The sequence below is a fragment of the Metarhizium robertsii genome (assembly GCF_000187425.2).
Source record: "Metarhizium robertsii ARSEF 23 chromosome Unknown MAA_Scf_3, whole genome shotgun sequence".
Lineage (NCBI taxonomy): Eukaryota > Fungi > Ascomycota > Sordariomycetes > Hypocreales > Clavicipitaceae > Metarhizium > Metarhizium robertsii.
The window spans coordinates 3866816-3882117 of NW_011942171.1; the positions used below are offsets into that span (position 1 = coordinate 3866816).

Here is a 15302-nt window from a genome sequence, read left to right on the forward strand (position 1 = left end):
CCCGTGCATAGCAAATTCCACCCACACAATCGTAGAGGTCCCGGTCCCGGTCCCGGTCTCGATTCCCGATGAGTTGATGGCGAGTTCACCAAGTCCGACATGCACAGAACCAACGTGAAGACAACTCGGAAAAGTAATGGGAGAATTGTTCTAGTCTTTCTCGGTCTCATCCCATGGATGCAACGGAGACGCGGTGTGTAGAGTCTGAGAAATGACACATTGGTCACTGATTGCGTAGTGAAGATGGTTCTGGTGCGAAATCGCCGCTCTGACTCACCAGAGTCACCGACTCACCACCCGCCCACCGAGTAGCTTGACCGGTGGCGGAACTGTCAGACTACTCGACAGATGTACATAACTTGGACCACCGGCAGAGCCACTGCTTCAAAAACATTAACGTTCAGTGCAACCGTCGTATTCCAGACCAGTTGACCGAACTCATCGTTTCTTGGCTCGCATCGCCATGACTGCGAATTTTCCCCAATTTGAAGAGGAGACTCTCCGCCTTTGGCGGGAAGTTGACGCGTTCAAAACACAGCTTCAATTGACCCAAGGGGGACCGAGATTCTCATTCTATGATGGCCCGCCGTTTGGTATGTTCTGAACTTCTGATTATGCCTTCTTTGGGCAAAGTGAACCATTCACTGACCATGATCAACAACAGCGACTGGTACGTGCACAGCAATCTGCGATTTTTCGATCTTGCGTCCTTTGGCGCCCCCAAAAGCCTCCCTGCTAACTGAAGTGACAGGCCTCCCTCACTATGGTCATTTTCTGACCGGGACATTGAAAGACATTATTCCGAGATACTGGTCCATGAAGGGATACCACGTGGTGCGACGGTTCGGCTGGGACACGCATGGCGTTCCGATTGAATACCAAATCGACAAGAAGTTTGGTGTCTCTGGTCCCGATGCAGTTCGCCAAATGGGCATAGAGAAGTACAATGCCGAGTGTAAAGCCATTGTCATGACATATGCCCAGGATTGGAAGCAGATCATGGAACGACTTGGTCGCTGGGTAGACATGGACAATGATTACAAGGTGCGTTGGCATTCCGACAAAGCAGCCCGTGCTGTGCTAACTGTCCCAAGGCCATGGATCCGTCATTCATGGAGACAGTATGGTGGGTGTTCAAGCAGCTCTTCGATAAAGACCAAGTATATCGAGCATATCGCATCATGCCATATTCCACCGCCCTCTGCACACCACTCAGTCTTATGGAGGCCAAGGAAAACGAAAAGATGACACAGGATCCCGCCATCCTGGTTTCCTTTCCGTTAGTTGGCGTCCACGGCAAGGAAAGCACTTCTCTCGTCGTGTACACAACCACTCCCTGGACCCTGCCTTCGAATTTGCTCATTGCAGTGCACCCCGACTTTGAGTACTTGGAAATACTTGACCAACAGAGTGGCAACCAGTACATTACTATGGAGAGTGGTCTGAGCATGCTCTACAAAGACCCCAAGAAGGCCAAGTACACGGTGGTCCGACGTTTCAGAGGCAAAGAGCTAGTCGGATGGAAGTACAAACCTCTCTTCAATTACTTCGCCACAGCATTTTCCGATTGCTTTCAAGTTATTGCCGCCGACTATGTTGAAGCTGGTGAAGGAACAGGTCTGGTACATCAGGCACCTGCATTTGGTCAAGAAGATTACGACGCCGCTCTTGCGGCTGGGTTTATCGGTCCAAGTCGCCTGCCTCCTTGTCCGGTAGACGACAAGGGCTGTTTTACTGCTGAAATACCCGAATATGTAGGTATCCATGTCAAAGTTGCGGATAAAGCTATTATGAAGGACTTGAGGCCTACCGGTCGCCTTCTTGTTGAAAGCCACATTATGCATGTTGACAAGTTCTGCTGGCGGTCAGACACGCAGCTTATCAGAAAAGCTGTGTCGTCGTGGTTTATCAAGGTTGAAAACTCTATACCCCAAATGATGGAAAACCTGCAAGACACGACAAGCTGGACACCTGCGTTTGTCAAGGAGAAGCGATTTGCGAATTGGATCGCCAATGCCCGCGATTGGAATGTTTCTCGCAACCGATACTGGGGTACTCCCATACCACTTTGGGTAAGCGACGACTACGAAGAGGTTGTCTGTGTTGGCAGCGTGGCTGAGTTGAGACGATTGAGCGGCCACACTGGCGAGATTAATGATTTGCATCGTGACAAGATTGATCACATCATTATACCTTCTCAGAAAGGCAAGGGCGTTTTAAGGCGCGTTGAGGAAATTTTTGACTGCTGGTAAGTGTTTGAAATAAGCCTATCGATGTTTTCTGGGTTAACAAGCCAAGGTTCGAATCTGGTGCCATGCCGTACGCGTCCATTCATTATCCATTCGAGAACCACGACGAATTTCACGGAGGGCATTTCCCTGCTGATTTTATTGCCGAGGGGCTGGACCAGACACGAGGATGGTTCTATACCCTCACAGTGCTTGGCAATAAACTTTTTGGGAAATTACCTTTCAGGAATGTTCTTGTTAATGGCATGGTTCTTGCCGAAGACGGGAAGAAGATGTCTAAAAGTTTAAAAAACTTCCCAGACCCAAGTCATATATTTGAGAGATATGGATCTGACGCTCTGAGGTTATACCTTATTAACTCTCCTGTTGTAAAAGCAGAGCCACTTCGCTTCAAGGAGAGTGGCGTCAAAGAGATTGTGTCAAAAGTTTTGCTTCCCTTATGGAATAGCTATCGCTTCTTCTCGGAACAAGCAGCGCTGTATAAGAAGACAACTGGTCAAGATTTCGTGGCGGATATCACGTTTTCTACTGGTGGCTTGAACAACGTCATGGACCGCTGGGTCTTAGCCGAGTGTCAAAGTCTGCTTCAATTCATCGAGCAGGAGATGCGCGGTGCGTTTGTCCTTGTATCACATGAATCTCCGATGCTAACCCTGGACAGGATACCGAGTATACACTGTAGTTCCGCGGTTATTGAAAATGATTGACGACTTGACGAACTGGTACATTCGATTCAATCGGAAGCGACTCAAGGGAGCTGCTGGCCTTGGGGAAGCTGATACTACCGCTGCTCTGAATACTCTACTACAGGTCCTATTTACACTGGTCACAGCCCTGGCTCCCTTTATTCCTTTTATTACGGAACACATATATGGCCTTTTGAGGCCGTTCCTTGGCGACGTTCTTGCATCGTTTAGAGACACAAGAAGCGTGCATTTTCTACCTTTTCCCACGGCTCAAGAGGAATTATTCGATCAACTTATCGAAAGAAAGATGGAGGCACTGCAAAAGGTTATACAACTGGGTCGTGTTGCCCGCGAAAAAAGAAACATAACTCTCAAGACTCCATTGTTAAGCCTCGTCGTGATTGGTGCCAGCCAATTCGTATCCGACGTTGACTCCTTGAAAGACTATATCCGAGAAGAACTCAATGTCCGAGATGTAATATTGACTACCGATGAAGAGAAATATGGCATTTCTCTTGAAGCAAGGGTGGATTGGCCAACTCTCGGGAAGAAGCTCAAGAAGAATGTACAGATTGTTCGAATGGCACTCCCATCGCTATCGCAAACCGAACTGCGGTCATATCAGCGGGAGAAAAAGATAACCATCCAGAACATTGAGCTTGACGAGAACGACCTGAGCATTGTGAGAATAATGGCCAAAGATTCAACAGCTACTGCGGTCGGGTCTGGTCCTCAATGGGAACCAGCATTCGCGGACGATGCCGTGATATTGCTTGATACAGCACCACATGCAGAACTACTAAACGAGGGCTTCACGCGAGAACTTATTAATCGTGTTCAGAGGCTACAGAAGAAGGCTGGCCTAGTCCCAACCGATGATGTCCATATGGGATATACTGTCGTTTCTAATCCTGAGGCTGTGGATGTTGATGCAGTGATTTCATCCAAAAGGGATCTATTTGAAAGTTCTCTGCGTGGCATGCTAGAAAAGATGTCAGATGACGCCGGGAGTAAGGAGATCATCTTGGAAGAGCAGAGCACTGTTGGGGACTTGACGTTGAAACTGGGACTGTTTAAGATTTAATAAAGCAAGACGATTGATCGGGCGCAGATATCCATGTATTCAAATCAAGACTGAAAAGTACCATACTTTTTTTTTTCTTTTTTTCCCTTTTGATCCCCCATATCCGCCCTTTCCATTTGAAAAATCATTTTCCTCCAAACAACTGAAAGCAATAACCGACCATCATCTCAAAATCCTCAGGCAAACAACACTGCCTATCACAGACCCTCGAACACACTCTTCATTCCTCCGAGATCGGGGCTGGTGGTAGTAAATATGTTGCGTCCAAATCATTTATCACCACCAGAGGAGTATCTGAGTGTTTGATTTCCTTTTCAGCCGGAGGGTTTCGTGCTTGAAGCTCAAACAGTGTTGTTCTAGCCTTAACAATGTCACAATTGTATTTTTCCAATTGTCTCCATGATGGGGCTCTATCCACACACATATCAATATAGTTTTTCTTCAGCTCCTGATAGTATTTAACGTTCGCCTTCGCCTCCTCTATCTGCGTGGACAGCGACTTCTCCTGTCCTTTTTGATTTTCGCCAGACTGTTCGGCAACCATGACTCTGCTGCGATGTTGGACTAAACTTGAGTCGGAGGGGGTTTTGGGGTTGAAGACAAAATATTCTGGCACTGAAAGAAGCGGTGTACCAGAATTTGCTCTTCCCGTGGTGTTTAAAGTTTTGAAGTATGCAAATAGTGCAAGTGTTGAGGGGGAAGAAGACGAGTTGTTGGTAGAAGAGATCAAGACAAAATATCTCGACACTTGAAGAAGCGTTGTACGAGAATTTACTCGTTTCGAAGTGTTTAAAGTTTCGAAGTATGCATATAATGCAAAGGTCGAGAGGGGAGAGGACGGGTTGTTGGTAGAAGAGATCAAGACAAAATATCTCGACACTTGAAGAAGCGTTGTACGAGAATGTTCTCTTTGCGAAGTGTTTGAAGTTTCGAGGTATGCATATAATGCAAAAGTCGAGGGGGGAGAGGACCGGCTCTTGGTAGAAGAGGTGGTTGTCGGTGAGGAAAATCTGGCAGAGGCATCCCGGGAAAGTGAGCTCTTCATGCAGACGGATCGCACCGAGCTGTACAGCCGCGCTTCCCTTGCGCTACTTTCATTGCAGACTGTGAACGACAAGCGGTCGTGTTCAGGGCGGTGTTCAGAATGATGGTGGTGGATGTTCAGTAGCCAACCGTCATAGACAATATTTACAAGATGTCACAAAGATACCGAGGCGTGGTGGATTTGGGAGGTTATTGGTCAGTCTGGCTGTACGCAAGCAAGGGGAAGAGTCATATGCACATTTTCTGAAACTTGGTCCGTGAACCTGTGCGTTGTGAAAGGAATCTTGTCGCATGACGCTCATGTGGCATGGGCAAATCCAAGGCTCTGTCAAAGCAGGCTGGCTGGTCGACGATGAACAAAGCGACCGGCTTTTGAACACAGCAAGTACAGTGCTCACATAGCAACGAATCTCTTGAACTCTGATTAAACAGCATTGCAAAATATGCAGGTCTCATCCGCGTGATTTCATACATGCAGCCACTGCATGCAGTGAGCCCGTCTATAATTACGCCATGTGAGGCTTAATGCAGTGTCGTTCATGTTCATTCAACGTCCTATTAACCTTTTGCCCGAGCCACATCACCATGGATGGGCCCGATTTAACCGATTCGAGTGGGGCGTGGCACGAGTAGTTTATGACAGGTCTTGACATGGGTATAACTTATGACAGGCATGACCAAGCACAGCACTAGTCTTTGCTTTGAACATTATTCGTTGAAACGCAACCTGTAGCAATCTCCTCTTTCTCCCCTTTACATTCGAGCTCCATTCCTTGTACTAGTCAATCGCTACCACCAACATAACATCCATCAAAATGGCCCAGGTCCAAGGCTACTGCGACGCCCGGTTTTCCAAGCTGCGCGACTTGATGCAAGAGTCAATCGCGTCCGGACAAGACATTGGCGCCAGTCTATGCATTAATATCAACGGCGAGAAGAACGTGGTAGATATATGGGGAGGCTACGCCGACGCATCCACCAAGAAACCATGGGAAAAGGATACGATAGTAAACGTCTTCTCGACCACGAAACTAGTCACCAACCTCGCAGCGCTCATGCTCATCTCGCGCGGCGTGCTTCACCCCGAGGACAAGGTGGCCCAGCACTGGCCCGAGTTTGCAGCAAACGGCAAGTCCCAGGTCACGGTCGGCCAAGTACTGACGCACACGGCCGGTCTCAGCGCGTGGCACGACGACATGACGCTGGAGGACGTATGCGACCTCGAGGCGGCGACCGACAAGCTGGCGCGCCAGGCGACGCTGTGGGCTCCCGGAACCGCCATGGGATACCACGGCTTGACGCAGGGGTTTCTCGTCGGGGAGCTGGTGCGGAGGAAAACGGGCATGTCCCTCAACGAGTTTGTAACGGAGGAGATTTGCCGGCCGCTGGGCGACGGGGCCGACTTCCAGCTCGGGTGTCGCGAGGAGGACTGGGACCGGGTGGCCCCCGTCGTGCCGCCGCCGGGACCTTCGATCCAGGAGGTGCTGAGCCAACAGGCGGGATATGAGCCGGACTCGATCGTCGTGCGCACGCTTTGCAACCCCTTGCCGAGGGCTGAGGACGCCAACGGTGAGCTGTGGCGATCCAGCGTGTTGGGCTCGGTTAACGGCCACACAAACGCCAGGGCGCTGGTCAAGATCCTCTCGTGCTTCTCGCTCGGCGGCACATGTGCGGAAGGAGACCATCGCCTGCTGTCGGCCGAGACGGTGAAGCTGGCGCTGACGGAGCATGCGATGGGGGTGGATCTGGTGACGGGGCGGAGCGGGAGGCGCGGGCTGGGGATTTACCTCACCGGGCCTGGGTCAGGCATCGTGGAAGGCAGGCTGCCGGGGGGCAGTGTTGGATGGGGAAGCGGATGGGGGGGTTCGATTGTGGTTATGGATAGCGACAGGAGGCTCACAATCGCGTATACCATGAACAGGATGCTAAACGGGGAACATCCTTCCCCGGCAGCATATATCAAGGCGGTTTATGAGATACTCGGAGCGACCCCAGCTGCCTAGGATCCGGACAAACTCCATATTCATGGGTTAAGCAGAGGTTGTGACTATAAAGACTAGCGCGTGGTGTTGCGTAATTTACATAAGCTCTCAATAGACTTCCTCATGGCCTTGGTTGCAGCCCTGATGTACCATCATTCACAGAGGCGGACAGAGTCCTTGTATTCATCACCGATCCGCAGCCAATTCTTTCACTCCATCAACGCTGTAGCGCCGGTCTTGTTAGTCGATGGAAGGAGACTATTCTTGCCGAGTAAATTCTTCACAGCAAGTGGTAACGGCGAATAGCCCTGCCGCCCGTCGCGAGCGAGCAACTGCATACTGCTGCGAATTTCCCCATTTTACAACAAGTCTCAAGGATCGGAAGGCAACGCAACCTGTATCCAAGACCACGGGGGTGCGTGAATTTGGCACATATATGTATACGCGATAGGATCGACCAAAGATTCAACAAGTAAGAATACAAGTCTGACACAAGCATGAGGCGACAAGGGTCAAAAGAAGCAAGCACTTGCAGAAGTGCGGCATTTCACTTTTACCCAGTCTAGTTTCATTCGTGACAAGTCATCTTTAGCATGCAGCAATGTACATTACAACTAGAGCATTGCTGTTACACGGAAATCGCAGGTTACATAAGGGCTACGGTCACGAGACCTAGGGCAAAGTCCCTCACTGACTTCTTGGATAGATAGACGGCTTTGGTCCCTCAAGGCCTTGAGGAAAACCAAGGACCTTTGATACCAAAGACTGTTATTAGTTCAATTGAGCTAAATTGCTCCAAGCCCTCTTTCCGAGCCCTTGTCACAATTGCTGACCCTTGAAGGTTGCAATATGTGACTTACTTGTGTTGGGCTTCTTGTCATGCTTGAAGGTCATCTTCTTGTTGTTGGTCTATCCTTCACTGGCGAGTCTTTAAGTTGCTCTATTATCGCTGTAATAAGGGGGCATTCGTCGTCCTAAGCTGTCACGAGGGGGATACGGAAGGTATTTAGCCGAGAGACGGGAACATATCGAGACGACAGTGGCAATAGTGGCAATAGTGGCAATAATCGATCAAAACTAGTTGATATTGAGGTTCACGTTGTGACTAACTAGTTTTCTTTTGCTCCTCATGCTTAGAGAGTTCCAGCCCTGCACTGATTTTGCGCATCGGTGGCTTCCTTATGGCAAAATTCAACTACGTCGCGACCATCGTGATTGTCTTTTTGAGTGTGGTTGCACTCTCTAAACTTGTCGTTCGCAAGCTTCTTGCATTTCGCAAAGCCGGCTGGGTCAGTGACCTTTAGCGCGCTGGCCACGTCTCCCTTGTACTTGTCGATGAAGTTGGCGCTAAGATTATTCATGAGTTCCTCGGCCTGTTCTTCAGCCTTGCCCGGATCTTGCTCAGCCGTTTTGACCTGGCACCGGAGAAATTAGCACAAGTCGCAATTGTGTTTTGTGGTGCAAAAAGTTGTCAACATACCCATTTCTTGCCTGCGCTGACCATCTTGATGGCGGCAGCCGAGACTTCACGCTTCTTTTTGTCGTCGAGGTCCTTGGCTGTAGCAAAAGAATCAGCGTTTAAACGCCCCGGTCATGACCTTGAAGTGGGAATCTTACCAGAGGATAGGATATTCTTCTGCTCGTCAATCTTGACCATGAGGGCCAGAATCTCAAGAGCCTTAAACCACGGATTAGTATGAGTGTGCGGGTGAATTGCGTGATGCAACTTACATAGAGACGCGCAATGTCATAATCAGGAGCCTCCGGGCTGTCTTCCAGGTCACTGAAGCCTGGGACCACGTCGTATTCATCCAGTAGGGGACTAGTAAAGCGGTCAGCAGGTCTCACAGCCCCGAGTGGTAAATCTGGTCTTACCCGTATGCATAGTCGTGCTTGCAGGCATAGCTCTCAAACTTGTCGGCCCACGACTTGACCTGGCTAAGCACTGCTTCTGCAGATCCAAACGAAATGCTTTTGGGGGACCCTTCCTTATCGTCCATAAAGATAGCCAACTCGCCCTCATAGATGAGGGACACATCAACATTGGTGTGCTTGTTGACCTCTTCCATGCCCTTTTTAACGTCGATGCTCAAGTCACCCTTAACACCCCAGAAGCTCAACGCAGCCTCGGCACTAAATGGGAAGAAAGATTAGTACTGTTCGTCAGTTGTAACGCGGTAAGACTTACTGTGCTTTCACGTCCGTTGCTTTTGTGTCATCCTTGAAAGTAAACGTGACTCGAGCAACCATCTTGCCGCCAGTCTTAAAGCCTGATTATTTTTTGCCTTGGTTAGTAAATAAGCTAAAAAGCCGGATGATAATAAATGGAAAACATACCATGAATCCAGCGGTCTCCAAAGTCCTTGGCAAATCTTCCGGGCTTATATCTCGCCGTGTTAAACTGGAATCCGCCAGGTTGACTCAACTGTCTCTCAACATTGATAACAGCCACATATGTTAAGCTGTTCTTATTGAGCTATAACTAAATATTAGCCTTACTACTACTATATAAGTTGGGAATTTTAGGCAACTCACCTTGGCCTGGTTCAGGTAGTTACCATGGACAGAAGCACTCTGGCCCCAACCCGAGATAGCGGCGCTACCGCTAATGCCGACAGTCTGCAGGTACGTGCTGCAGTACATGTTAGTCCACTGCGAACCTCGATCTAGAAGTTACATACTTGTAGTCTTCGACAAACTTATACTCCTTGCGTAGAGTGCCTGGGCAGTTTGGGTCGTCGGCGCGAGACTGCAGGTTGTTGGACTCAAGCAGCTTCTTCTTTTCCTCTCTCTGCTTCTTTCTCTCCTCCTTCAACTTTTTCAATCCTTCAATAATACGGTTTTTAACCTCGTCGGGCTTGGGGGTCTTAAAGTACTCTGCCGCATCGACACCCTCAAAGTCGCCGACGTCGGTGGTGGGAGGCGTAAAGTCGAAAACAATCTCATTTTGAGCCGCGTCATTGCCGGCTCCTGCAGCCGGTGCATCTGCCTCGGCTCTCTTCTTGTTTTCAGGCCAGATGACGGCGTCAACAATTCTTCCCTTTTCCAGGAAAGTATTATAACTGATTCCGAGTTAGGATCTCCGCCCTTTTGGACGAGGAATGATTTCAAGAGCCACTTACCCTTGTCCTCTAGTCAAGAGGCCAACGCCATTGTTTTTATTCTGGTTGCCCACACTTTCAGGGGGAGTGTCGACCTTGTCTGGCTTGTCGCCCTGGACTTCCTCTCGTTTATCAACCTCAAGGGTATTCCTTTTATCCTCTTCCACAAAGTCAACCTGGATTAAAAAAACGAGTTAGCTTTTCACAGACAGGCTCTATACGGATAGTAGTAGGTAATGTAATGCTTACGTGCTCGTGGTCTTTAATCTGCTTGAGCACTTCGTCTGAGAATTTGCCCGAGTAGCCGTGAAAACCAATAGATTCTGAGCGATAGGTATGTTTAACACCCTTTTCTTGGCCATTGCCGCCGTCCCTGCTGTTTAGGCTGCCCTTGTGTATTTCATTGACCCAGTCAAGATGCTTATCAAGATGCTCATCTTTTAAGCCTTGCTTGAGAACCACAATATGGCTATATAAAACAGTTAGCATCAAGAGTTGTGCGACCGCGTGAACAAATATTCTGCCAAGGTAGACTGATTCTCTTACCCCATTTCTTGGGTCGCGCCAGCGTCCTTCCCAGTGTCTTGTGGTGCTGCTGCTGCGCTTTGAAGCAGAGCAGACGCCACAAGCGACCAATGCATAAATTTCATTGTGCTGTTTCTCTAAAGCTCGATGTAAATCTAATTGAAGGTTGGAAAAGACTGTTGATAGATAAAACAACAAGCGTCAAAGAAATAGATTGGAGTGTTAGGAAGTGAGCTTTTATAGACACAGCCAAAGCGGAAGTCAATATCAAAACCATCCAGGCCCTGACCAGCCTGGCCACTTCTTGGTGACGAAACCACTGAGGTTCCTACATCCCAGTGTAATGTCAAACATGCTCCATAGTCCTCGAATATGCATTCATGCTAGCTTTGCTGTGGTGCCACTATTGCTTCCTAGTTGCGGCATTATCATGCGCTGGCTAGTACGTAAAGCTTATCGTAAAAGTCAATTAACGCTAAGATTCCTTTTTTGTTTATTGCTTGGCTCTAACGATGTCGTGATATTATTGACATTGTTCCAGGTGTTCCCTGCTCGAGTTTTTCAAGCAATCAGACCACTGCCTCTTATGCTCGAGGTTGCCAATCTATCTGAACACTGCCTTTTATTATGCTTAAGTCGCCGGCTAATGTACAGACCACTCATAATGTCGGGTGGTAGATGTTCGGATAGGGATGATCCTAGCCTGATGCTACATAACTACTATTAACAAAGAAGACCAGTTGACTGTTCCCACTTTTATTGCTCGGCAGTTGACTGTTCCTACTTTTATTGCTCGGCAGTTGACTGTTCTCACTTTTATTGCTCGGCAGATGGCCTGACCTTTTTAGCTCGCATTGTAACTAGAATCTCCTGCAATATAAGCTAATAACTAGGACGCTAGTATGGAGCAGTGCTGTTTCATATCTAGGGTGTAACCACGGGTACCCCTGGGCACCCGTGGGTATCTAAGTTTTTCTGGGGTTATTCGTGGGCTACATAACCTTATTATAGATAAGAAGCTGGGTCTTATGTAGGTACCTAAAGCTACCCAAAATTACTACTGTGTAGCCAACTTCACGAACAAGCTCCTACATCACCATGAATTGCAGTATCACTTGTCGTTGTGGGCGTAATTAGTCTTCTGCTATCTCGCAAGCTTGTATTTCAGATTAAACTACCGTTCTTTTACAGTACTGTCAGCCAGTAACTGTCACAATACTGGCAAAAAACGTCTACTTAATTTATTGCCTCACAACGATACAATCTGGATCTTCGCCATCACTCTTAGCTAATTCCTATTGACTCCTTGCCCTGCGAATATTTCGTTGCGTCCTCCCTCTACTGTACCGCACGCCTGTCGTATTCCCAGCATCTATGACTTTAGAAGGTCTACCTGGCTGTTGCTGGGCTGGGATGGGCCAGGTACTTGCGGCCGAAGTGGTTACCCCCGGTCCTAGTAGCATTGCGCATGATGAGACGAGGCGCATAAAGAGTTCACAGCTATCAATGCCGAAGGGTCGGAAAAGGGAACGGCACTCCAAATTAATTAAGCAAATGAAGACCAAAAGGATTCTGTCATTTCCGAGGAGCTCTCGTGTAACAGCATCCAACACGCACATAGAAGAAGTATATAAGCGTGGTTGCAGTGGGAAGTGCAATTTTAAAACGTGTAATTACTATCTCAAGTTTATTAAAACCTTCTTTATAAGATGCACATCTCAATCACTCTCGCTTTATTCTTTGGGCTGACTTCAGCTCGAGTGGCTCATGCACCTGTTGTCGAGTCGCAGATAGACCAACCTGAATCTGTCATCAATGACAATACCCTCGCGCCTCTTGAACTAGCTTTAGGACTGAAAAACCATGTAAAGCTAGCAAAGAGATCTCTACAAACGCAGACCAGTGCCCCATGGGGTCTAAGAGCTATATCTCACCGAAGTCCGGGAGACTTTTATGAAGAATTTCCGCCTCCTGAAAGCTCCAAGTACTACTACGATGACAAGGCCGGCGCCGGTACGTTCGCGTATATTCTTGATAGTGGTATTCGTACCACCCATGAAGAGTTCGAGGGCCGCGCAAAGGCTGCTCATAGTATCTATCCTGCTGATCAAACTATCCACGGGGATCATGGTACTGGAGTTGCTGGAATTATTGGTAGCAAGACCTACGGCGTTGCAAAAAAGGCGACTCTTATATCTATACATTTACTAGGACCAGATGGTTGCACAGGCAGTGAAGCAATCAACGCACTCCTCTGGGCTGCAGAGGATATACTCAAGAATTCCCGCAAGGATTCGTCAGTCATTAATTTATCCTTTGGGATCCCAAAATTAAAAGCACTAAACACTTTTGTGGAAAGACTTATTACCGACACCGATATTCCGATAGTTGTTGCCGCCGGAAATGAGGCCGACGATGCTAGTAACCACTCTCCAGGATCTGCTGATGGAGTAATTAGCGTTGGCCATATTAACCAACAATGGGCTATTTCCGAGACATCAAATTTTGGATCGGCAGTGAGTATTCTAGCTCCTGGCGTTGGAGTGGAAACTACTGGTGCAGGGAGCGATACCAATATTATACGGGAAACTGGTTCCTCTTTTGCTACGCCTTATATCTCAGGTCTTATCTTAAATGCGATATCTATTCATGGTATTAAGGGTGCCGCTAATTTAAAGAGACATATTCTGGAGACGGCTACAAAAGACAAAGCTTGTATTCCTCCTGAAAAGGAGGACAAGAAAAACAGGACGCCAAACTTGGTAGGGAACAACAACAACGCTGAGCAAGACAAAGAAAAACAGAAGGATGAACCCTCGTCTTCTAGGATGTTTTGCTGTAACGGGCTGCTGTCAAAGCTGGCTTGTGGTAGAAACAGGCCTACGAATGTGTAATAGAGGTTATAGTGACTAGATAGTAGCTAGGTAGGCTATTATAAGTAACTATATTAATCTCTAGATAAACTCTTTTTGTACTTGGTATTTCTTTTATTCAGCCAAAGGCTGTGTACAGAGTAGAGTAGATTTATTACGCCCGTTGGAGAAACTCCAAAAAAGGGCAACTATAAACCTATAGCATGTGTACAGTTTAAAGCTTAGCTTCTGCCTCATTAAAGCCCCTGAGTCCTTGTTCTCCAGCTTTTGCTTTTACAATCTGTTCTCTTTCCTCGCTACGGTTTCTCGTGTTTTATCATTCTCCACAGCGGGCTTGCTTGGAGCTTATTCCCCAACTGTTCAGGATCCTATCTACGACACGCTTTGAAGATCTCCTAGTATGGAAGACAGGGGGATTCTAGCTTTTTATGCGCAGCTCTCTTATATAAAGTGATTCATGCGGAATCATGCCATACTTGCCCCCCTGTTCCTGGCAGCCTTACGTATATTAGCACAATGCGCATGAATAGTACACAGTCCTTAATTTCATATAGGTCCAAAAAAAAGGCGTCATGTAAAGAAGACTAAAGTGGGTTATCTCTTCACAAGCAGAGCTCTCTCTCTTATATAAGACGAACCAACTGATACAAGAACAGTCCCAAAAGCAGCTACAGTCAACACCTAGCCTTCAGCCGGCAATTTCTATCCATCGATTTCACAAACACCTACTATATTGCTTAGATGAAAACCTCAACGGCCCTCGCCGTCCTTTTTGGGCTGGCCTTGGCAGCGCCAGAAGGACCCAAGGCAACAGTTCAGAACAAGGCACCCTGGAACCTCCGAGCCATCTCTCACCGATTCCCTCACAAGCTTCCATCGGTAACTGTGTTTCGGAATTTCCAGTATTACTATGATTCGTGGACCAATGGAAAGACGTATTATGCGTATGTAGTTGACACCGGTATTCGAACTACGCATCAAGAGTTCGAGGGCCGTGCTGAAAACCTTTGGACTGCCGTTAAGACTGCTACCGGGGAGGATGACTTTAGTGACGGGACCGGCCACGGAACTCACGTAGCTGGAATTATTGCCTCCAAGACCTACGGCGCGGCTAAGCAGGCTAGAGTGCTATCTGTCAAGGTTTTCGACGACAAAAACGATGCAACTACTTCCCAGATATTGGCAGGATTCAACCACGCTGCCAACGACATTGCGGACAAGGGCCGCAAGAATACTGCCGTGATTAACTGTTCTTTGGGAGCGGCTTCATCGCCAGCGTTGAAGCTTGTCTATGAGAGAGCCCATCATAGAGGTATATTAACCGTCACCAGCGCCGGTAATAATGCCCAGAGCGTTGGTGCAGCATCAGGGGGTTCTGCAAGTGGCTCTATAACGGTTGGATCTATCAATCAAGATTGGAGTATTGCGTCCCATTCCAACTACGGTTCTCATGTCACCATTTTTGCCCCAGGAGCGGATATTCTCTCCCTTTCACACAAGAGCGATTCTGCCACTGCCATCATGTCGGGCACTTCAATGGCTGCACCCCATGTCGCCGCCGTAGTTTTGAACGCTATGGCAGCCTACTCACAAGAAAGCAGTCTGGTCGATTTCTTTCTCGAGACTACTGCAACGAGGGATAAGATTACAGGCGACCTTCGTGGCTCCCCAAACGTGCTTGTGAACAACAACAACGACAGGCAGGAGTCGTCGTGTGGCCAGCAGGACGACAGATGTTGAGAATTCCAGGGAAGGGAA

The 15302-nt window shown here is 48.1% G+C and overlaps 5 protein-coding genes across 5 annotated transcripts; 4 read left to right on the forward strand and 1 right to left on the reverse strand.

Moving 5' to 3' along the window:
- Positions 1-463: 463 nt before the first annotated feature.
- Positions 464-4019, forward strand: MAA_03284 (isoleucyl-tRNA synthetase; the record flags this gene model as incomplete). Its single annotated transcript, XM_007821282.2, has 5 exons — positions 464-593; positions 746-1044; positions 1095-2248; positions 2299-2861; positions 2911-4019. 5 exons carry the CDS (start codon positions 464-466, stop codon positions 4017-4019), a joined length of 3255 nt encoding a protein of 1084 aa, XP_007819473.2.
- A 1859-nt stretch (positions 4020-5878) lies between these two features.
- MAA_03283 (beta-lactamase) lies at positions 5879-7066 on the forward strand (the record flags this gene model as incomplete). Its single annotated transcript, XM_007821281.1, has 1 exon — positions 5879-7066. One exon carries the CDS (start codon positions 5879-5881, stop codon positions 7064-7066), a length of 1188 nt encoding a protein of 395 aa, XP_007819472.1.
- Positions 7067-8178: 1112 nt separating this feature from the next.
- MAA_03282 (subtilisin-like protease) lies at positions 8179-10796 on the reverse strand (the record flags this gene model as incomplete). The annotated part of the gene is made up of 12 exons (XM_007821280.1): positions 8179-8460; positions 8526-8602; positions 8663-8723; positions 8777-8867; positions 8921-9178; positions 9234-9315; positions 9383-9521; positions 9581-9677; positions 9727-10107; positions 10168-10322; positions 10396-10615; positions 10693-10796. The coding sequence occupies 12 exons, from the start codon at positions 10794-10796 to the stop codon at positions 8179-8181; spliced, it is 1947 nt and encodes a 648-aa protein (XP_007819471.1).
- A 1584-nt stretch (positions 10797-12380) lies between these two features.
- On the forward strand, positions 12381-13565 carry MAA_03281 (Peptidase S8, subtilisin, Asp-active site protein; the record flags this gene model as incomplete). Its single annotated transcript, XM_007821279.1, has 1 exon — positions 12381-13565. The coding sequence occupies one exon, from the start codon at positions 12381-12383 to the stop codon at positions 13563-13565; it is 1185 nt and encodes a 394-aa protein (XP_007819470.1).
- A 720-nt stretch (positions 13566-14285) lies between these two features.
- Positions 14286-15284, forward strand: MAA_03280 (Peptidase S8, subtilisin-related protein; the record flags this gene model as incomplete). The annotated part of the gene is made up of 1 exon (XM_007821278.1): positions 14286-15284. The coding sequence occupies one exon, from the start codon at positions 14286-14288 to the stop codon at positions 15282-15284; it is 999 nt and encodes a 332-aa protein (XP_007819469.1).
- Positions 15285-15302: the final 18 nt, after the last annotated feature.